General features: G+C 37.9%; 1 protein-coding gene across 4 annotated transcripts; it reads left to right on the forward strand.

Moving 5' to 3' along the window:
* The first annotated feature begins 168 nt into the window (after positions 1 to 168).
* Positions 169 to 23126, forward strand: SAAL1 (serum amyloid A like 1). Of its 4 annotated transcripts, none has more exons than XM_060159561.1 (12): positions 169 to 358; positions 1777 to 1890; positions 6594 to 6677; positions 9984 to 10063; positions 11806 to 11865; positions 12000 to 12115; positions 12460 to 12640; positions 14929 to 15011; positions 15100 to 15288; positions 18414 to 18610; positions 20641 to 20733; positions 21418 to 23126. In XM_060159561.1, the coding sequence occupies exons 1-12, from the start codon at positions 224 to 226 to the stop codon at positions 21508 to 21510; spliced, it is 1425 nt and encodes a 474-aa protein (XP_060015544.1). In that variant the 5' UTR covers positions 169 to 223; the 3' UTR covers positions 21511 to 23126. The 4 variants fall into 4 exon arrangements, with proteins under 4 accessions (XP_060015544.1, XP_060015545.1, XP_060015546.1 ...); XM_060159562.1 differs by having other exon boundaries at positions 18417 to 18610; XM_060159563.1 differs by lacking the exon at positions 11806 to 11865.
* The last annotated feature ends 621 nt before the right edge of the window (positions 23127 to 23747 follow it).

Below are 23747 nucleotides of genomic sequence, written 5' to 3' on the forward strand. Positions count from 1 at the left end.
TGAATATAACCGCGCTGCGGTCCTGGGTAGAGCGTTGGGTAAGTCAAGACAACTGGGCTCCCTAGGCTGATGGGCATATTGCTCGGGCGCTCGGGCTGGCAGGGCTCCGGGCAGCAGGGGGCGCTGTGGCGGGAGCCGCGCCGCGCCCTCTCGGCGCCTGGAGGCCTCTCTCCTCCTCCGGCGGCTTCCGGAGCTGCTCTCGCGCGCCGGAGGAGGCCAAGTCATGGACCGCAATCCCTCTCCGCCGCTGCGGAGTCGGGAGGAGGAGGAGGAGGAGGCGGCGGCCGTGGGGGACTGCATAGGCAGCACGGTCTACAGCAAGCACTGGCTCTTCGGCGTCCTCACCGGGCTCATGCAGGTGCGGAAACTCGTGCCTCGCGTGGGCTCCCTGTACGTTCCCCTAGACCCCCACCCCGCCTCTGGCAGCCCTCTACTGCCGGGGGAGCCGCCGTCCCCACGGCGACCCCCTCCCCAGGCCCCAGCGGCCGGGTCTCACCCTTTGCGTCCTTGCTGTCTCCCGGACCCTGAAACTGCCGTGCGCCGCTCCCTGTGCCCCTCAACACAGAGGGAAGTGTAATGGCAGGGATGCTGGAATGCTTCTAATTAAAATGTTTTACTTTTGAAAATTTTCCAAAAATACGTGACCAGTTTCTGCCCCTCATTCCCACTTTCGTTTCTGAAGCCCAGGTCCTAATTGATCTGTTTCGAGGACTTTCGTTGTAGTAGAATAAATGGTGATTTTGCAGTCAAACAGCCCTGTTGTCAACAGCGCGGCTTGCCCAGCGTGACTTTGGGCAAATCGCCTAACCGATTTCTTTCTCAGTTTCTATAAAGTGGGATAATATTTATATTATTGTATATAGAGTTATTGCGTAGATTGTATAAGATTATAATAGCCATAGAGTGCTTACTATAGTGTTTGCCTCATAGGAGCCTCTCAGTAAATATGAACGTTCTTATGTTTCCCTAACTTTTTTCCTACTTCCAATCACTGTCCTCTCCACTCCACCTTCTACACAGCTGCGAGAATAATCTTAAAAAAAAAAAAAAAGCCGTCTATGGGAACTCCTCAGAGTTACCTTTGCCTACAGGAGAAAAATACATATTTCTTAGCTCGGAATCCAGGAATCTTTGCAACTTTTCCAGCTTCATCTGCCCATGACACGCTAAACTGCTTACCATTCCGCACACATGCTAGGCCCTTTCTTAACTCTGAACTCTTGTATTTTCTTCTGTATGCTCTTCTGCCTTCTTCACATGACAAACTTCGATTACTTCTCAAAGATTTAGCTTCAGTATCACCTCCTAAGAGAAGTTGGGGAAAACTTCTCCCAGACGTAGGTCATGGGTCCATCATTTTTGTTCTCACAGCTCTTTGTCCACAGTTCAGTTGGATCACTTAGCTTTTTCTGTTGTGATTATCAGTTTATATGTCTTTTCCCCACTGGATCCTAAACTACTTGGAAGTAAGGGATTAAATCTTGTTTATCTTTGTATTTCTACCCAGTGCCTAGCAGTAGTGTTTACCCAAGGTACCCAAGGTACTAATTTCCTTTTTTTTTTTTTTTTGGCGGCACCGGGTGACATGCGGGGTCTTAGTTCCCCGACCAGGGAATGAACCCGTGCCTGCTGCAGTGGAAACTCGGAGTCCTAACCACTGGACCTCCAGGGAATTCCCCCTTTTTTTGTTGTGACCTCTAAATGATTATGGGGTAATATTACTTGAGGAGTACTGTGGACAGCCTTTATTCATCTCCTTCCTTTGTGTTTCTGAAGATTGTTAGCCCTGAAAACTCCAAATCCAGCTCAGATCATGAGGAGCAGCAGATGGAGCTTGATGAAGAAATGGAGAATGAAATTTGCAGAGTGTGGGATATGTCAATGGATGAGGTATGGGGTTGGAAATGGAAGTGAAAAGACTGTTGGGTAAGGAGGTAGTGAATGGATTTTTTTTTTTTTTTTTTTTAGGCTCAGTCCTTAAGTCTCTGGGGAAAAACTTTAATGTCTGTAGTCACTCCTATTTATGGTACAGGGATGAGGTCCCAGGAGCTGTAAATGCTCAACTTTTGTCTTTGAAGGCAGAAAATCTGAGTGTCATTAGATTTGGGCTATGTAGATAGTTCTTATGAATGCTGGAATGCTTGTAGCCCAGGAAAGTTCTGATACTTATCTACCTAAAAAGAACACTGGCCTTATATTTGAGAGCAGGTTAGGAGTTAGGAGACCACTGAGGTACCACAATTAAACTAGAAGAAAGGGACAAGAAGGAATTACATGTATATAATTGCAATAATATTTTAACATTTTGTGTTGTACTCTGTAGCTTGAAAGCATTCTACCTGCTTTCACAGTAACCCTGTGATATAGGTAGTATCCTTATTTTACAGGTAAGAAAAGGGGCAAAAAAAGAGGTTGACTTACATAATCTCTCATTTTATTACTTGGACTTTTGCAGTAGATTTCTGATTAAAATCCTTGTGTTAGTCTCTTTCACCTCCCTCTGTCCTCCACATTGCTACCCAAGGTATCTTTTTCCTAAAACAGATTTACTCATATTAAAATTCTCTCTTAAAATTTGTCAATGGCTACTCATTGTCTTCAACCATTTTTTAAAGCAGCTTTATGAGATATTATTGACACAAAAAATCCTGCATATATTTTGAGGTATAATTGAAGTATAAAAACTGCACATCTTTAAAGTGTACAATTAGAAAAATTTTAATGTATGTATTTGCGCATGAAACCATCACCATAATTAAGACAGAGAGCATGTCTGTCAGCCCCAAAAAGTTTCTTTATGCCCCTTAAGGGTAATCCCAATATCTCACCCCTCCCTGCTTCTACCCTCTCCAGGCAACTACTGATGGGCTTTCTGTCACTTCAGAGTATTTGCATTTTCTAGAGTTTTGTATAAATGGGATTGCATTCTTTTTTCGGATGAGTCTGGCTCTTTCACTCAGCATCAGTATTTTAGATTCATCCATGTTGTTGTGTATATTTTAAGTTTATTACTTTTTATTGCTGAATGGTATTCCATTATATGTGTATACCATGATTGATTCTTTGATGGATATTTGAGTTGTTTACAGTTTATTACAAATAAAGCTTCTGTGAATGTCTGTGTATAAGTATGTATGGATAGATGTTTTCCTTTCTCTTGGGTGAGTACCTAGAGTAGTGTGGCTGGATTATATGGTAGGTGTATGTTTAACTTATAAAGAAAAGATCAAATTATTTTCCAAAGTGTTTTTTACACTTCACGTTGCCACCAGCGGTGTATGAGATACAGTCCAGTTCCAATTTCTTCTCATCCTTAGCAACACTTGGTATGGTTAGTCTTTTTAATTTCAGCCATTCTAATAAGAGTGTTGTGATTCTCACTGTAATTATGATTTAGATCTCCCTAATTACTAATAACAGTGACCATATTTTCCTGTGCTTATTTGCAATCTGTGTATTTTCTTTAGTGCAAGGGGCTGTTTAAATCTTTTGCCCACTTTTTAATTGTGTTGTGTTTTTTTTTCCTGTAAGTTTTATGATTTTAGGTTTTACTTATAGGTCTGTGATCCATTTTGACTTAATTTTTGTGTTTGATGCAAGGTATGAACTGAATTTCACTTTTTTTTTGCCTACGGATAACCAGTTCTAGTTAGTGTGTTTAAAAGACTATTCTTTCTCCACTGAATTACCTTTGCACCTTTGTCAAAAATCAGTTATCCGTACATATACACATGAGTCTATTTCTGGACTCTGTTCTGTTCCATTGATCTATTTGTATCTTTTTGCCAATACCACATTGTTTTGATTACTGTAGCTTTGTAATAAATCTTGAAATTAGGTAGTGTTAATCTCCAACTCTGTTCTTTTTCAAAGTTGTTTTGGTTGTCCTATGTCCTTTGTATTTCCAAATTAACTTTAGAGTGAATTTGTCAATTTCTACAAAAAGCCTTCTAGGATTTTGACTGAGATTGAGTTCAATTTATTGATCATTTAGGAAAAGAATTGATAAATTAACAATAATGAGTCTTTTGACCCATGAACAAGTTCTGTCGCTCCATTTGTTTAGGTCTTCTCTAATTTCTTCAGCAAAGTTATGTAGTTTTTAGTATTTAGGTCTTTCACATCTTTTGTCAGTATTTCATATTTTGGGGAGCTATTGTAAATAGTATTTAAAAAAAATTTCAGTATATAGATATACATTGATAGTATATAGGTAGTATATAGTATACAATTGATTTTATAGACCTTGGTCTGTCTTGGTAAATGTTCCGTGTTCACTTAAAAAGAATGTGTGTGCTCCTGCTGCTGGTGGGAGTGTCCTGTAAATGTCAATTTGATCAAGTTGGTTGAGAGTATTGTTCATCTTCTCTATACTTTTTCTACAGTTATTAAGAAGCTGTGGTTTTAAAACATTTTTTAAAAGAAACAACCTGTTTTTCAAATGAAATCTTAGTGTGAAATCCTCAAATATCAAATAAACTAGAGCTGCTGTTTGAATGAGATTGTCCGTGGAGGCAGGGTCATGCTCTTGGCTTCCTCTTTGTCCTCTTATGGTAGCTCTTGAAGCCCCTCTAGAGAACTGAGCTGCCCACTGATTCACTGGCATAAATTCCCTCCAATGAGACTACATCTCACACATCACCTGCCACTCAGTGCTTCAGCAGGACCAGAGACTTCCAGGTGCTTCCTGCATTTTCATGTACTCATGCTCTGTTCATGCCACTCTGCATGGAATGTCCTCCACCTGCAAGATCTTTCCCACCTTTTATGGCCCACCTCAAATGTCACCTCCCCTGTGATGCCTCCCCAGACACTCCAGGCAGGATTCCTCTCTTTTCTGTGCTCTCATGGAACCTGTTCATTCTATTACATAACACTTATCCTGTTATTCAGTGATTGTTTTGAGCCTGTGTCCTCTGATGGATTTAAGTTCCTCCTCTTAAAAGCTTAATGTCACGTCTTCAGAGATACTTTCTCTGATATATCTAGAGTAGCCCCCCTGGTCTTCATTTCTAGCACACACCATCTTGTTTATCTTCTTTGTAGCACTTAGGATTTATGTAGTTTAGTTGTTTATATGTTTGTTTGTTCATCCCTCTAGAATGAAAACTCCACTGAGACTTTACCTATCTTATTCACTGATGTGTCCCCAGAGCCTGAAACAGTGCTTATTACTCAGGTTTTTCAGTAAATGTTTTATGAAGAGGTAATCAATGGATGAATACCTGACAGTTACTATGGTGTGCTGGTTAAGAGTGTGGATTTGATCAGACTCATCTGGGTTCAAATTCTGGCTGTGTTCTCCTACTGATTGTATAGTCTTGGGCAGGTTGCTTAACCTTTTAAAACTGCAGTGTAATGGGGTTAATAATAATTACTTCATAGGGTTGTTTGAGAATTAAGTGAGATAGCATGCAAACCACTTCACTGGCCCTGGCATTTAATACTTGTTCAATAAATGTTAATTGCCATTATTGTTATTATTGGTATTGGTATTATTAGGCTACCTAATTATTGATATTATTCCTGCTACTCCAGGAATTATTAACTGTCATTAAATAAATAAATCGCTGCATGCTACAAAGAGTTGCCCACATGACAGACAGCTTGGTCACTTAGAGTGGAGAGCACCTGCTGCTTTGACTTTTAATTTGGAGTATGTCTTTGAAATATTCTCTCTGACCATGATCTCTTAATAAGTGCAGTATATCTCTTCCAGTCAACAGTCATGCAGGTTACCCCAATTTCAGCTGCTCTGAAGGATTACTTCCTCTCTCTTTGAGAGCCCTTCGAAGGGCATTTTTCACGTGAGACATATAGCCTGTGTTCTAAGTTAAGGTATTGCGAATACACACCTCAACTTTGGTGAAAATACGAGGCAGTAGACAGCCAGAAACTTAATTTTATCTAGACATTTTACAATGCAAATCTCCACAGCTAATTGATTTAGTTTTGGAGCCCACATTTCTAGCGAGATTGGGCCACATGTCCACTCCAGGTTCATTCACCTGTGTGGTGTGTCCCTTTAGGCACTGGGGACCGGGCAAACTCTCTAGGAAGATGTGAAGCTGTCACAGTTACATTGTGATCAGAATTTTTTTCTGTTGAGGATTTTGAAAACAAAAGTTCTGGTTTTGGACATAACCCAATAGGGGTTTTTAATCTGTTTTCTCTATCAAGTTTTAAGCTCTTAGAAGACAGAAATTATGACTTTTACTTTTTTCCCTTATCCTATCTTCTAGCATGATACCTGGTAATCAGCAAATGTGCTTGAATGAGTTAAAGAGAATTCCTGGTGGGTAGAAAGATCATTAAGATAAATACATACAAGGCAGTAAAAGGAGGACAGTCCTTTGGAATATCACAGTTAGTTCAGATTTGTTTATGGGATTGTTCCATTGCCTTGAGACCAGATACCACAGCACTAACATTACTTTTGTCTATTGACACAATTCCTAACCTTGTGGGATTTTTTTCCTTGTGCTTGAAAGGAGGTATATATGGAATTATTATTATTTTTTTATGGTTGCCTGAGCTATGGTGTTTAAGGAGGAATATTCAGCATCCAAGTTAATAATCATTTTTATTTTCAGGATGTGGCTTTGTTTCTCCACGAATTTAATGTTCCTGACATATTTATGGGAATATTGGCCAAATCCAAATGTCCTCGATTAAGAGTAAGTATGTGCATTTCTAAAGCTGCCTCTTTGGAGCAGTAACAGCAGATAGTGCTGGATAGTCTTTCATTTTTCTCACTTTAATGTTCTTGATGGCTACAAATGAGTCTGCAGATGTTTATTGAACATTACCAGGTACTAAGTAATATACTATTTAAAATTATTAGAGTCATAGAATTTTAGATTTGGGCTGGACCAGGGAGATCAATACTTTAATTTAACAGCTATGGACACTAGATAGTCCTAATCATCATTATGCCACTAATATGTGGCTGAACAGGGAACAATGCCCAGACCACCCATTTCTCAGTTTATTGCTTTTTTTTTTTTTAAAGTCATAAAATCCTCTATTGCTTAAGCTCAGCCTATTGCTCAAGACTCTTCACAATCTGAATCCAGTTCGTCTTTCTAGCATAGAATGTACCCTCCAGATAGTCTTCTAATTTAGCATGGCCTGTCTACTCCTCACCTCAGGAGCTTACTATGATTGTTGCCATCTCCGTGCCTTCCTTTGTATGCCTTCCATCCCCTCTCAATATTCACATCTATTTTCCCAAGATGGTACTTTACTTCCAAGCCTTCCTAAATAAGTAAGCTGTCAGTGGCCAGTGATGATAGTGAATGCACCAAAACAATTCTGTACTTCTCATTAAGTCTTCTATGCTTTAGTGCCATTTAGGTTGACATCTGCTAGGTATATTGTGAGTGATTAAATAGCAAATATTTATTAAGTAATTATAATCATGAATAACTGCTATTTACTTAGTATTTCATTTTACTACTCTATGAGGTAAGCATTTATCTCTACTTTGTAAGTAAACAAACTAAGTCTCAGGTTAAGAAATTTGTCCAGGGTCATACAACTAGGAAAGAATGGAGCTGGGATTTGAGCCTAGCCTGCCTTACTTCAGTGTAACCACTGTACTGTAGTGTCTCTCTTTGTTTGAAATTATGAAGTGAAGAATTCTGTAGCATATTTTTACAAATTGAATGTTGAATTAAAATTTTATTTAAGTACAATGCTCCACCTGAGTTGGGGCCTCATGAACCAATGAACCACTTTTTCCTTGAGTTGTTATGTTAATATAAAGATTTGACAGTTATATGATTTTCTCCTGGAGTTTTCTAACTTAGGTACACTGACTCACGATTAGTACTTAAAAAAAATAAGCTAATTTTAAGAAAATAAGAATTGCTCCTTTCAGGAGTTAGTCCTATTATTATATATGTCTGTGAACCATAGCCTGTCTATGACAGCGATTCTCAGCCGTGGCCACAACTTAGAATCACCTAGGATGTGGGCTTTCCAACTTCAGTATGTCCCAGAATCACTGATTACTGAGTCCACCCCCAGAGTTTCTGATCCGGTAGTTTTGGGGTAGGATTGAGGAGTTCTAACAAGTTTGCAGTGATGTTATGGTTTTGACCATATGGTTTTGACCAGCACCAAGGCCCAAACTTTGAGAAGCTTTGAGAAGCTTTGCCCTAGGGAACTTTTATAAATCCCAAGTCAGGCCATTCTCAGATCGATTAAAATAGTCTCTCCAAGTGTGGGACTCCAGACAGCTTTTAAAGTCCCCCCAGGTTATTTCAGTGAGTAGCTGAGACTGAAAAACTTGATCTTTGATTATTCCCTCTTTAGTTTTTAGGGGAAATGTATCTCTTCTGGCCCTATTCTCTTTTACTCTTTTCCCAACATTTGATCACCCACATTTTACTGAAACTCTTTACTCCTATAGCTTTGGTGCCACCTCACTCTCCTGGTCTCTAACCTGTCCAGTCACTTCTCTGTTACTTTTTTTTTTGACTTTTTATTGATACTTTCTTCCTGTGCTGAGTGTGGACTCCTTTTAAGGTGTAGACTCAGATCCCTTGTCCTCTTTATATTCACTTCCTTGGTGAGTTCATCCACTCTTTACACCTTTGGGGGTAAATCTTCCCTGTGGGATCAAAGCTACGACCTCCTTTCTGATTTCAGGTGCTATATCTCTAACTTTCTTGAGGCATTCTTTATTTGCATGTTGCATTTTCCAATCCAAAAGTCCGTATGTCCTAACTCAGTGTTTGTCGTACTTATCCAATCATATAAATCATATGATGTGCTTGGTAAACAACTTCCCGGACTGTACCCTGGAGATTCTGATTCAGTAGCTCTGAGATGGGACTTGGAAATTGGTATTTTTAACACACTCCCTGAGTGATATTTGTGTTTGAGCAAGTTTGGAAACACTATCCTAACTGAACTCATTGTGTTCTTTCCTATGCTTTCTTTTCCAATTTTTTTGTCAATGGAACCAATCTCTCCTACTGGAGAAATGAAACAACTGGAAACCTAGGAGTTATGTTCAACTGCTTTCTCCCTTTACTCCCATCAAATTATTCTGTTTTCACCTTGAGTCTTTCTCAGCGTCATTCCTTTCCATGCCTGCCATCACCACCCTCATCTTCCTTTACTTGATTTCAGAGATGCAGTGTGATATGGTGAAATGCTCAGGCTCTGGAGCTGTGTTATTTCCTAGTTGGAGATCTTCAGCAAGTTGTTTAACTTCTCTGTGATTTGGTTTCCTCATCTGAAAAATGGGGATAATAATGGTACATACCTCATAAATTATTGTATGAAATGTTATGTGGAAAGTGCTTAGGGTAGTGCCTGGGTGTAGTAAGTGCTAAATAAACATTAGCTGTTACTACTGAGGTTATGAACTTCTTTTAAAGTTTTTTCACTATCATTTTGCTTCCAGAATAATCTACCTAAAATAACATTGCAGTATGTTGACCCCTTCCTTGAGGACCTTCATGTCTCCAAATAACCTACTAAATTAAGTAGGCATTTAGGGCCCTTAATCCTGATCCTTTTTACCTGCTGTCTTTATCTCATGCTCTCCTCCCACTGTGTGCTACTAATAACTGTGTACTGATACGGGCAGCTTTCTGTATTAGCCTTTGTCCACTCTACATTAGTCCCTTCCTGCCTTTGCTGATACTTCCCCCGTGTTTGAATGTCTGTCTTCTTGTTTGTATATCTAAATCCTACCAATCATTTATGACTCAGTTCATCCATAAGATTTCTTATTCCGTAACTCCTGCCTGCCTTGGATCTTTCTTTTTCTTATGTCTTTCATCTCCTCTCAAATACTACTGGAAACTTGTCAAATTAGGATGCAGACAGTATACTTCTGTATGCTGCCTCTCCTTCTTTTCTCTCCCCAAACTTGGCTCAGTGAAAGTTTTTTTTTCAAGTTGTTATTTTTGTATATGTGTCTTTTACCTCAGAGCGACTGTGACCTGTGAAATTTGATTTGGCAGGAAATCTGTGTGGGAATTTTAGGTAATATGGCCTGTTTCCAGGAGATATGTGTGTCCATCAGCAGTGATAAAAATCTTGGGTAAGTTTTATTACATAATAATTATGTTTTTAAAAAATAGGTTCATATTTTATATCCCTAAGGAAATCCTAATACATAGGACAGATAGGGAAACATTATGAAATGTAGTACTTCCTTTCTCCTGATGAGCAGTCTCCAGGAACTTCATTGTGTGTTGATGATGGCTGGGGACTTGCGTGCTATTTATGGACATGGTTCAGGATTTAGGCCTGTTTTCTGTATTGGTTGCCAAGGGGCCTGAATCGTCAGCAGGTGGTAAACCACATGGGATAAGAACCAGTGGGGCAGAGCTTGGAGATGGAGGCACCTGACCAGAGTCCAAAACAGTTTAGGCTCAGGGAATCCAAAGTCTCAGAGCTAGAGTCTGGAAAAACTAGACTTGTTGACCAGTGTCACCCTGACACTGGTCAACAAGTCAGTTCTGACTTAGATGGTGGTGATGGGGGACTTGCCAAGAGACTAGAGGGTACTGCGTGGCCCCTGTGATTCAAACGCTCTCATACTTCTGCTTGGAGGCCAGTTCTCTTCTACATGTAGGAAGTTTTGGGCAGAGGATTTCTAAGGTGGAAACCCCGGTGGTTATTTTAAGAGGTCTGAGAACACCCTGGAATTATATGCTACATTTTATGAGTATATTCATTTTCTAGGCAGAGGGTTTATGGCTGTTAATCAGAATCTCAAAGAAATTTGTGTCCACAATAGGTTAAGAAAACTCTTCTAGGCGGTTATTTTCAACAAGGGCTGTAGGGTTTAACACAAGATTCAAGTACCTGGGGCTCTAAAATAGAGGTTATTACCTCTTCTAGGTGTGAAAGGACTTTAAGATCCTAGTTTAAAGTATTTATTCTTCCGTAACGTATAATCATTCATGCAATAAGTGACTCAGGATTATGTTTGGTCTCTAGTGATCCCTATTAAAAATCTGTGAATGAGTAATATTGACAAGTTTTATGAACTTAATTAAATGCATATCTTAAAATTAATATGAAACAGTATACATTGCTGATGAGATATAAATTTGCTCAACCACTTTGGAACAGTTGGGCATTACCTAGTCATATCAGAAGGTACACATATGCGGTGACCCAGTGATGTCACTCATAGGTATATGGTAAGAGAAACCGTGCACACATATATCAGTATACTCATATGAAAAGTATTATAAGACTATTGCTTGAAACCCCCAAATTGGAATCAACCCAAATGTTCATCAGTAGTAGGCTGGAAGAATAAATGGTGTTATATTCATACAATGAAATGTTCTGCAGCAATGAATCTGCAGCTACTGGAACAAGATGGGTAGCTCTTAAAGACATGGTGTTGGGCCAAAGAACTCAGACTCAAAAGAATACATACAATATAATTTCTTTCATACAAAGTTCAAAACCAAGATATATAAAATGAACTATAGAGTAAGCCAAGAAAATGATTGCTGGATAAGTCTGGATAGTAGTCATTTCTAGGTGGGAAAGAGAATTGTGATTTGTAAGGGACACACAAGGGCTACAGAGATGCAGCTCTGTTCTTTTTCTTGCTTTATAATTATTCACTAAGTATAGATTTGTATCTTACAGGTTTTTATGTGTATATGCTATATTTCACAATTAAAATGTTTAAAAAGTTAAATAAAAACTTATTTAAGTTTTTATAAATAAAAGTTAAGGTTGAGGTTCAGATTTTTTGGCTTGGATATTTGAAATGAGAGAAGTGAGGCATATTGGGTTGACATTTTGTTTTTGTAGCCAGGTACTATTGTACTGTTTGTGTGATTCAGACCCTCCTACTCTGCTGGAAACAAGCAGGTATGCTCTCTTCTTTTTATGGTTTCTATATACTTACCCCTAAGGGAAACTCGGAAAATAGAGTTGCTCTTTCACTCTTGAATTTCCTTCACTGTTTTAGAAAGATAGATACTAAGCTCACATTTATCACGTAGGTTGTTGCTTACCTGCCTTTCCCAGACAGAAGTGGCCGTTGTCTGGGTTGAAAGAATCCGAGAACATCCAGCTATTTATGATAGCATTTGCTTCATCATGTCAAGTTCAACAAATGGTAAGTCACCATGTAATGTAGAAAAAAATATTTTTTAAATTATATTTAATTGTTAGGAAACCAGGTTACTATTTATGGAGGTCAATTAAAGACTAAGTGTTAGGTGAGAAGGTATTTCAATGCAGGATATGAAGTTTCTCAAACTCTCAGGATACTGATAAATCCCCCACGTAAAAATGACGGAAGCCAAGCAAATTTAAACAGAGGAGGTAAGCAAATTGCCCTTGGAATAAGTAATGCTTTGGCAAGATTTGGCTTTCTTGGAATAGTTTTAAGAATTTCAATTAGACTTACTACTTTAAAAATTTTGTTTCTTATTTCAATATCTCTTTTATTCTCTGCAGTTGACTTGCTGGTGAAGGTCGGGGAGGTTGTGGACAAGCTCTTTGATTTGGATGAGAAGCTAATGTTGGAATGGATTAGAAATGGGGCTGTTCAGCCTCTGGACCAACCCCAGGAAGATTCTGAACAGCAGCCAGTGTTTCGAATTGTGCCCTGTGTACTTGAAGCTGCCAAACAAGTACGGTAGGTGAACTCTTTTGTGCAAAATGTTCTGGGAAAATCCAGTTGCTAGAAGTATCCTTAGATATGTCTTTTTTTTTTTTTTTTGCGGTACGTGGGCCTCTCACTGTTGTGGCCTCTCCCGTTGCGGAGCACAAGCTCCGGACGGGCAGGCTCAGCGGCCATGGCTCACGGGCCTAGCCGCTCCGCGGCATGTGGGATCTTCCTGGACCGGGGCACGAACCCGCGTCCCCTGCATCGGCAGGCGGACTCTCAGCCACTGCACCACCAGGGAAGCCCAGATATGTCCTTTTAGTTTCCTTTCAATAGGATGAGTAGCACATAGCTGATCTGTGTCAGGTTTGATTCACTACTGATATTGGTAACAATATATTTGCTCTTTGCAAGAATCATAATGGTTGCAAAATACTTGTTCTAATATTACTTAGCAGTAGGCTATTGTTCAGCATTAATTATGGTTACTGTTTTAAAATCTTCTGCAGTTTCGTATAATTTATATCAAATGGAAAAGATTTTCTTTGTGCTTTATTTTCCACTGGTCATGTGACAACTTCTTCAGTTAATGTCAGACATCACTTGTTTTCTTGCTCCTTGTGTGTATGTGCCAGTCTTGGATAAGTGACTGGCTTTTGGGCTCTGATGTCTTCCCAAGAGTGATTACTAGGTGTTGTAGGTCATTGAAGCTGTTTATTGCTAGTCACTAGAACATTAATTTATGAATTGATCTGCTTATTGGCCAACTGTGCATTCTTAGTGCTTTATAATCCACTTTTTTTTTTTTCTTTTGGCTGTGCTGCGCGGCTTGTGGCATCTTAGTTCCCCAACCACGGATTGAACCTGGGCCCTCAGCAGTGGAAGCATGGAGTCCTAACCACTGGACCACCAGAGAATTCCCTATACCTCATATTAAAACCTTTTAATTTTATGTCCTTTATCCAAGTGAGCATTAAACTCATCATCTTTCCCCCAAACCTGCTTCTTCCGTATTCTCAATCTCAGGAAATGATGTAATCATTATTCCATTTGGATAATGTGGGAGAAACGTGGAAGCCATTACCGATACTTCCCCATCCCAGTCTTTTCCCATGGCTAGTCAACCTCCAATCCTTCTTCCTGACTTTTTCTGGGACTCCATCTGTGCCACCACCAGGCCACTGTCTCTTACCTGGACGGCTACAACATTCTCTGAGTCGCCAGCCTCAAGACTAGCTCCTTCCAAGCCTAGACTGTAGAGCTGTTTTTCTAGAACGTACGCTGGTCATCTCACTTTCATGCTTCAAACACTTCAGTTGCCTTCCTTAGGATGAGGTCCAGATTTTTATGGCTTATAAGGCCCTGTACTGTGATTCTCCATCCTTACTCCTTGTCTTCTGTTTCAACTGTATGAAATTTCCTTCATTTCTTCAACTGAACCAAGCTCTCTCGAAACCAAGCCATTGCACACCATGTTGTCTCTGCCTCCAGCATTTCTTTGCCCCTTTGGGTTTCTGTGTAGCCATTTCTCTTATGATACATTCCCTGATTCTCCAAACTAAATTAAATCTGCTTGCTTTGTGGTCCTCTAGCACCTTGGACTTCTGCTAGTGCTACATTCATATTACTTTACTGTTATTACCCCTTTAATTATTGTCTTTCATTTTAGACAGTAAATTTCATGAAGGTATGGACGTTTTATACATCTCTGTTTTCCCAGCCCCTAACATAGTGCCTGCAAACTATAGGCACTTAAATATTTGCTGAACCATCTTTTAATTGTTCACTATCTTTTTCACTTAATTGTGTGGTTGAAGAACTAAGATTGTGAGTTTCTAGGAATCCAAACTGTTGATCACAAAAATTATACTTATCTGGGTTTAGTATTCTCAACGTGGGAGCTAAGATAATCCTATGAAGTTTTAAGAACATCATTATTGTCAGTGCTTGGTGCAGTGAGCCTTACATTCATTCTATAAAAGTCTCAGTCATTTTTTGTCCTGATTATGCAAGTAAGCCAGAATGGTGAAGTATCACTTGATAGGTTTCTGCATTGTTACTTTCATGGGACAGGGCCAAAAAGAATTTTTACTTCTTGTCCTGTGTGTGTTGATTGTACTACATAATATTTGTTTTTTGACTGATTTCCCCATCAGAATGTAAGCTCTGGTGAACACAGAGACTTTGTTCTATTCCCTGTTTTATCCTTAGCATATAGGGCAGTGCCTAGTACAGAGTGATAAATATTTGTTGAATAAATGATTGATTACAGTCCCATAGACAGTAAAGTTGATTGAGTTTTTGCTTTTTGTATTTAGTTCTGAAAATCCAGAAGGGCTCGATGTTTACATGCATATCTTACAGCTGCTGACTACAGTGGATGATGGAATTCAAGCAATTGGTAAGATGTTGTATGGGGAAGCATGATAGTTACTCATTTAATTGTTTTCTGTTTTTGAATTACTACTTCCTTCATCATTTTTATTAAGTACGGTGTCCTGATGCTGGAAAAGACACTTGGAATTTACTTTTTGACCTGGTGTGCCATGAATTCTGCCAGTCTGATGATCCACCCATCATACTTCAAGAACAGAAAACAGTGCTAGCCTCTGTTTTTTCAGTGTTGTCCGCCATCTATGCCTCACAGGCTGAACAGGAGTATCTAAAGATAGGAAAAGGCAAGTATAATTTTAGTTCACTAAATTAAATTTTAGTCTATCAGATGTGTTTGCTGTTCATTTTATTTCTTTCTCCCATTTTTTTAGTGCTATTTTAGCCCCTTGAATACAAAAGCATCACATGCCCAATACAAAAAAAATTATAAAAGGAAGCCTAGTGCTTGTAATCTGATCATTCAGAGATAACTACTATACACTCACATCCGTACGTATTTTTTTGCCTGTTTTTTAGGCAACTTTTTTCATTTATAAGTATAAATGAATATTTTCCTATGTAAACAAATGGTCTTTCACAATGATTTTTATGACTAATACAGTTAAATCCGTGAACCATCTAGAATTTATTCTGGTGTTACACGTGAGGTATGGTTTCAAGTTTTTTCCAGATACCCAGCTGTCTCAACGTTACTGAGTAAGTAAACCAGTTTACTGACACAGATTTGAATTTTCATCATTACTATGTTTTATATTTCCCTATATATTTTATTCAGTTCCATTGCTCTATTCATGTATCAGTAGCCACAGTGTTTTAATTATTAAAGCTTTATATTTTGATACCTAGTAGGGCTAGTACTCCTGCATTCTACTTTTTCAGAATGTTTTTGACTGTTATTATTCTTTTTTTTAACACTGAATTAGATTGACAGTTTCCAAAACCAAAACCAAAAAATCTTCCTGATTTTTTTATTGACATCATGTTAAATTTGTAGAGTATCCAAGAACATGTGCTTCTCCATTTGTTCAAGTCTTATTTTATGTCTCTCAGCAATGTTTTATGATTTTCTTCATACAGATCTTACATATTTCTTGTTAGGTTTATTGCTAGATATTTTATCTTATGGATTGCTGTTGTCTATGGTATCTTTTCTTCCATTGATTATTCTTGTTGGAATATGTGAAGACTGTTGGTTTCTGTGTATTATGTTAATGTTGCATCTAGTAACCTTACTGAATTCTCTTACTGTTTTTAATGGTTGTTCCAGTGGTAATCTTGGACTTTATCTAATACTACTTTGGGTTTAACTTAGATATGTCTTATCACTTTTTTACCCCTTCTTTCTTTTATTTAATGGGTTGCCTTGGACCTCTGGGGTTAAGTAATAATGGTGATCCTTGCCTTTTTCCTGACTTTACTGGCCATGATTCTAGAGGTTCATCATTAGTCATGATTCTATTTTGGGCTTAAGCTATTTATGTTGTACCATTTGAGGAGATATTAATCTATTTCTATTTTATAAAGAGTTTTTTAATCAAAAAAATGATGACTGTTTTCAAGTGTCTTCTCTGCATTTATGGATGTTACCTCACTGAGAAGGTGACATTGAGTACAAACCTGAGGGAAGTAATGGAGTGAGTCATGTGAATACTTGGGGAGAAAAGCATTCCAGACAGAGAGAACGACGAGTGTAAAAGCCCTGAATTAGAAGTGTGCCTGGTATATTTGAGGAAGAGCAGTGAAGCCCTGTATGGCTGGGGCGGTTTCAGCCTGGATAAGAGGAATGTAACCTGGGGCCAGAGAGGCAACAGGGGCTAGAGTGTAGAGGGCCTGGTTTTGCCTTTTACTTGGAATGAGTTAGGGAGCTGTGGAGGGTTTTAAGCAGAGGATGGACAGACAGGAGCCAACTTTAATAGGCTCTCTTTGGCAGACATGTTGATGAGAAATGCAGGGGGAGGGCAAGGGTACAAAAGGTAGACTAGTTAGGAGGCTGCTGTGACCTTGAGGCAAGAGATAGTATAACTTGGATTAAGGTGGTAACAGGGGCCGTTGTGGGGAAAAATAATCAGATTCTGATCACTTTTAAGTAATGCCAACAGGATTTGCTGACTGATAGGATGAGGAGGGTGAGAAAAGTCAAGCTATGTCTGGCATTTTTGTCCAGGAGAGTTGCCATTTACTAAGATAGGAAAGAGTGGTGTTTTAAACATGACAAGTTTGAGATGTCTACTCAGTGTTCAGCTGGAGCTGTTGAGCTTACAGTCTTAGTCTGGAGCTGAGGAGAGAGGCCTGAGCTAGACTATAAATGTTGGAGGTGTCAGTTGTTATGCTGATTACTTCTTCCATAACCTTAGTTATTTCTATCGATTTGATTTGATGTGGAAAGAGAGGAAAATTAATATTTTTTACTGCCAATATTTTGTCCTTTTCTTTTTATCATTTGTAGTTCTTAATGAATGTTGATGGCATGTTATTTGGTATATAGGCATTCATTATAGTTTGCCCATAATGCTTTTTTTTTTTTTGGCTTAAATCCTTTTATATCAGATACAAAGGCCACATCCCCTGTTTTCCTTTTGTTTGCATTTGCCCCTAATACCTTTGTCTATCTTACTCTTTTCAACCTTTCTAAATACTTTGTTTTAGGTGTTTTGATTTCTTTTTAATAGATGAGTTAAACTCATTTAAATGTAGTTATAGTTATGTTTGATCTGAATGCTGTCGTATTATATTTTTCATTATGTATATTTATATTGAAATACCTCAATATATAATTTATTTGCTTTGTGAGTATTTCTGGCATTTAGTAAGGGTTGTATTTTGGGTCTAGTGGTTACCTTTATAACTGGCTCAAAATATAATTATAACTGCCCCTCCCCCATTTTTTTAATCCTTAATATCTGATATTAAGTGTTGACTATTCCTTATCTCAGTGTTGACTATTCCTTATCAATTTTCCCTGGTACTTTCAAATTTAAGTCTTGGGGGATGAGGGGCTGTTCCAGAATTATATTTTCAGATATTTATTCTTTTTCATCATTTTGGGTTTCTTCTTCAATCTGTTATTTATTTGCTTATTTGGGAGTATAAAAGTGTAAGCCTCTTGAAGTCTGAGGCCTTGATGATCTTGTTTACCACCATATCTGCAATACCTAAAATACAGTGTCTAGCAATAGTAGGTGTTCAGTACATGTGCAGGAATGAATGAATGAATGAATGGTAACCAAATTTAACTGGCTGATGCCATGCCTCTTGATTTGTTTGTACAGTAGATCTTCCTCTAATTGACAGCCTGATTCGTGTCTTACAAAATATGAAACATTGTCAGAAGAAACCAGAGAACTCAGCAGAGTCTAACACAGAAGAAACTAAAAAGTCTGATTTAACCCCTCTTGATTTGTTTGTACAGTAGGTCTTCCTCTAATTGACAGCCTGATTCGTGTCTTACAAAATATGAAACATTGTCAGAAGAAACCAGAGAACTCAGCAGAGTCTAACACAGAAGAAACTAAAAAGTCTGATTTAACCCAGGGTGACTTCCACTTGAAAATCTTGAAGGATATTTCATGTGAATTTCTGTCTAATATTTTCCAAGTTTTAACAAAGGTAGGAAAGAAGTACTAATGCTTTCTTCAGTAAAAGAAAGTATGGATTGCTTACTGCTCCAAATTTTATTATTAGTGTTTTTATTTTTTAATTTTACATAAATTTGGGAAAATAGAGAAAGAGAAAACTTATCGTAAGTTTATACTCTTAAACTAACAGCTGATGTAGTTTGGTATATTTATTTTTGTGTTTTTCATATACTTATCACCAGTATATACAATTTTCGGAGGCTGTTCTTTTCACGTAACATTACAAGCACTTTTCCTGACTCCTGATCAATACACTGAAAGATTTTTCACTGAGAGCCAGTTTGTTTAATACCCAATTTGCCAAAAAATCAATTTTCAAAATTTACTGTAAACTTGTTATAAGGAGTATTCTTCCTGAATATGTGCAGGATTATTAACGTATTCTTTCTTTGAGCATATTCTTTCTATCCATATATTTTAGGAAAAATATATTTATGAATACAACTATGAAGAATATATTCATATTCATTGACTTTTTTAAGAAGAATATTCCTTAAAACAAGCTTCAGTTATTCTGGTGATTTGTATTTTTGGTGAATTATCTTGCTTCCCTTCTCCTGATTTGGGATTATTACCTTAGCCTAGGTTTTCAGAAGTTAGATTGCTGGTTTCGACATGATAAATGTGAAGCTGACTGAGGCATAAATGGCTACATATTGCCAGAATGCTTTTGACATGTGAAAATATTGGTTTTACTTGATCCTTATTATTGTATATTATAATTTTTATATCAAGTAAAATTCAACAGGTGATAAATTGTGCCTTGTTTTTTTTATTTAATTTTTTGATGTTTTATTTATTTATTTTTGGCTGTGTTGGGTCTTCGTTGCTGCGTGTGGGCTTCCTCTAGCTTCAGCAAGTGGGGGCTACTCTTTGTTGAGGTGCGTGGGCTTCTCATTGCGGTGGCTTTTTTTGTTGCAGAGCACAGGCTCTAGGCGTGTGGGCTTCAGTAGTTGTGGCACGCGGGCTCAGTAGTTGCTCATGGGTTCTAGAGTGCAGGTTTAGTAGTTGTGGCACACGGCCTTAGTTGCTCCACGGCATGTGGGACCTTCCTGGACCAGGGCTTGAACCCGTGTCCCCTGCATTGGCAGGTGGATTCTTAGCCACTGTGCCACCAGGGAAGCCCCAAATTGTGCCTTATTTTGATTTGCATTTTTATTATTAGTGAGATTGAATATATTTCCATATATTTGTATATTATTTGTGTTTCCTGCTTTATAAACTTACCCATTTTGATTGTTTATATGAATTCCTTGGGTAATTCTATATCTGTATCTTTTGCATATTCATTGCAAGTATTTTTCCCATTGCTTGTTGTTGCTTTTGTTGTTTTGGAGGGAGGGATGTAGATGTTTCTTAATATTTATGTGGTAGGAATATAGGTGGAAAGTGGGCTGAGAATAAACCAGAGATATGTCTTGAAAATTCTGATATGCCCCTTATTGGAATTTGGACTTAATCTTGAGGAAACTGAGGAGCTACTAGAGATTTTTTTTAAGCATCAAGTGATGTGATCTGTTTAGAAAGATTACTCCAAAAGCAATGGAGAGAGAGGATTAGAGCGAGTTGAGGCTAGAAGTCAGGAGACCAACCAACAGGCTCTTGTGGCTGGTGATCTTCAAGAATAATCTGAAGAAGAATGAAACCTTAGACAGTGGAAGAGTGGATGGAGAGGAGGAGTGGGATGAGAGAGATTTAGTAGAGTAGAATTAAACACTTAGGGGGAGCGGCTAGCAGCAGAGGAGGAAGTCTTGGCTGTACCCCACATTCTTGGTTTGTGCAGCAGGCTGGGTGGCTGGTGGTACCTTCACCAAAATAAGGGCTGCAGTGGAGCACATGTTGGGGTCACACAAGGAGGAATGATGGTGGGTTTAGTTTGGGACATTTGAAACTCATGTAGGATCAGTAGGGAATTGTAAATACTGGTTTGTATTTACTCACTAGATATAGCTTTAGAAATTTTCCTTTTTGACATCACATCTTTTTGTTTGTTTGTTTTAGGAGACTGTAGCTCAGGGACTAAAGGAGGGCCAATTAAGCAAACGGAAGTGTTCCTGTGCATTTGAAAACCTTCTTCCTCTCTATAACCCTGTGGTGAGTATGAGTAAATGTATAGATGGCTGAGTTTCAGGAGATTACTGAGTAAAATGTTTTAAGTAAGCACTTGATCTTTGAGGGCTTTGTCAAAAAAGATAGTGTGTATAATGCGCATGACTTAATGCCTTTGTCAGGTAGATGACTGTTGGATGATTCATGGCACTAGCCTGAGTAACAGTTTAAATTTTAAGAGAAAGGAATCAACACTGAGTTTATAGTACCCCTTTGTGTTATAGCATATATATTAACCAAAAATAAGATTCTTAGGTAGGTACAGTCAGTAGGTTTTTATGGTCCTTCAAATTACATTGCATTTGCTACCATTAGAGGCAATTTCAAATTAACTTTTCTTAGGAAAATGAAGTATGGGGGTGGGTTGAATGAGGGGGTGGGTCACCAAGGAGGATGATAATACAACTCGGGTAATGGACCCTCAAGGGGAATCAGTAGGAGGATAAATACTACTTTAAAAGAACACAAATGGAAAGGGCTAGTCATTTCCTTGAGGTTTCAGAGACCATCCAGGAAGTACTATTATTGTCATCTGACAAGCTGTCCACATTTCTTTTCCATTGGACTGTTTAGAAAACATAGGTAGAGCATTTTTACAGACAATAGTCAGTATCTTAAAACATCTTTTCCTCTACTTATGTTTATTTGGTTCTTTTGTTTGACTCACAGGTAGAAGACTTCCTCAAAATCCTACGTGAAGTTGATAAGACCCTTGCTGGCAACCTGGAGGAAAGCTTCCCAAGTTTGAAGGTTCAGACTTAAAAACTATTGGAATTCCTCTGCTGAAGAAATGAACTCTATTTTCCTTGCTGACAGTTGAAATTGACAAACAGGAAATATTAGACCATAATTGTTCGGTATTATACTCATGCCCTTCTCCTCCAGCATTTTTGTTTGGCATTGGAATCTAGTTTCACTACCATCAAACATCATCTCCCCCCACCCCGCTTCTTTTCTGTATTGGTTGTGCAGTGTTTTGTCTTCTTCAGGTAAAGAAGACAAAATACAAGCTTATGATTGAGGTTCTTTTTTTAATATTTGAGGGGTTGGTGAGGATTTTCTTTGTAACTCTTAATTTGATTTTTTAATTTGATTTTTTTGAAAGTATCCCTGCTGAAAAGAATTGAACTATAAAATTAAAATCGTACCGATTAAACTCTAATTGGTAGGTTTACTTTACGTGTATTTGTATGTCTTTGGTGATGACCTTATCCACAGGTTGAACGTGACTTTAATGTGAGCTTTCAAAGGCACCGATGAAATCACTCCTACCTGCTAGCCAGTGCTAAAAATTCCACTCTTGTTATCTCTTGAAGCTTAAGGTTAAGATGCAAATAACCCCATAAGAGTAACACTCCAAGTTATTGTCATGTTTACCTCAGGGCATAAATTCACGTTCTGTTTTCCTGAGAGCACATTTTAAAAGGGGGAGCACAAGGATCTTGAGTTTCTGAGCAAGAGTGCCTCGCAGAGTGGTTAGGTTACAGAGGGAGAAAAAAGGATACATCATGGGGAGGCTAGGGATGTCCAGGTTATTTTCTACTTCCCACTTCTGCCTTGAACCTGCCTTATTTACTTGTTACTTCTTACTATTGTAACATTATGAGGTGGTACATATTTTCATAGTACTTTGATATGTTTGAAAACTTCCTAAATCTATGCATTATAATAAATAGTTTTTTTTAAAAAAGTGAGCAGTATTAAAATTTTTTTAATGCTACACGGTTTGAAGAATTTACCAAAATATTTTAGTGTTTGCATCAGTTACAGTGATATTTTAAAATGGTGCTTTCTCCAGAAGCAGAAATATGAAATTTGGAATTTTATGTACAAATGAAATTGAAACTTATTCTTCCCCCATACTTTTTTGCAGAGGAGGGAAGAAATTACAAGAGGAAATTCAGTGAGCATTTGTTAAATGTGTCAATCTATTTCTAATTAAATTTGAGTTTGATTTTTGAGATATTTAAACCACTTAAGACAGACACAGAAGATATGTTTTCTCTCTGCCTTTTTTTAAATTCCCTGCAGTTAATGGGATATAGCTAAATTGTTCTCTTGGCTGATCCGACTTTCAAGATCAAAAGACGTTTTCCACTCTCTCTTGAACATTTCTCTTGCCTTGCTTTGAATTAGTTCCCCTGAATAACTTTGGCATGTAAGTGGAAAAAAGTTTGAAAACCATTTCTCTTGTATACTTCTTAAATGAAGCATATGTAGAAACCAACCATAGACATTAAGAAGCAACCTGTGTTTAGGGTTCAGAAAATCTTAAGTGCATGAACTGTTGAACAACATTTTCTATGCTGCAGGACTGGGTTATAGTGATGCTGGTTCTGACAGTTAACTGTTAATTTGAATAAATTGAAGAAAAAGAATATTGGGGTTATAGATTATCTTGCCTGTTTTAAATAGTATTTTTTAAAAAGCTCATCAATATCCTTTTTTAGAAAAAAATAGATCTATATTAATTTAGAACTCATCTCTGTATTCTCCTTGAGAATATGTTGTCGTTTTACCACTTTGCAACTCCTCTTCTCTGCTCCTGGCAAAAGTTTTAAGAAGGAAAAAATAGGTAAACACCCCTCTTGAATTAGTCCATATCAGTATTTTTATTTTTATTGCTGGGATGAGATTTAATCTGAGAACCATTATTAAAAGTTATATATTTATAGTGAAGTGGTATGATGTATTGAATTTTCTTCAGAGTAGTCTGGGATGAGGGGAAGGAAGTGGGTTAAGGGAGTAGATGAAACAAGATTGGCCATGAATTGGAATTGCTGAAGGTGGGTTATGATGGCATGGGGATCCGTTATACTATTCTATGTTTGTATATGTTTGAGGTTTCCTATTAATGTTTTTTAAAAACAAGTAAACCATACACATAATTTTAAACCTGAATTTAATTACAAATGATGCTTGTTTCTTTTATGTCTAAGTAAAACTCACACTATTGTATTAGCATTAAATACTATTGAATTCAGCACAGTTGAAACCAC

This window comes from Lagenorhynchus albirostris, chromosome 9 (assembly GCF_949774975.1).
Source record: "Lagenorhynchus albirostris chromosome 9, mLagAlb1.1, whole genome shotgun sequence".
In the NCBI taxonomy this organism is placed as follows: Eukaryota; Metazoa; Chordata; class Mammalia; order Artiodactyla; family Delphinidae; genus Lagenorhynchus; species Lagenorhynchus albirostris.

Bases quoted from the DNA above. Each gene is read 5' to 3' on its own strand.
- SAAL1 (XM_060159561.1), top strand. From the start codon at position 224: ATGGACCGCAATCCCTCTCCGCCGCTGCGGAGTCGGGAGGAGGAGGAG. The intron at 6,678-9,983 runs GTAAGTATGTGC...TTGATTTGGCAG, and splicing joins CCAAATGTCCTCGATTAAGA to GAAATCTGTGTGGGAATTTT. The intron at 20,734-21,417 runs GTGAGTATGAGT...TTTGACTCACAG, and splicing joins TTCCTCTCTATAACCCTGTG to GTAGAAGACTTCCTCAAAAT.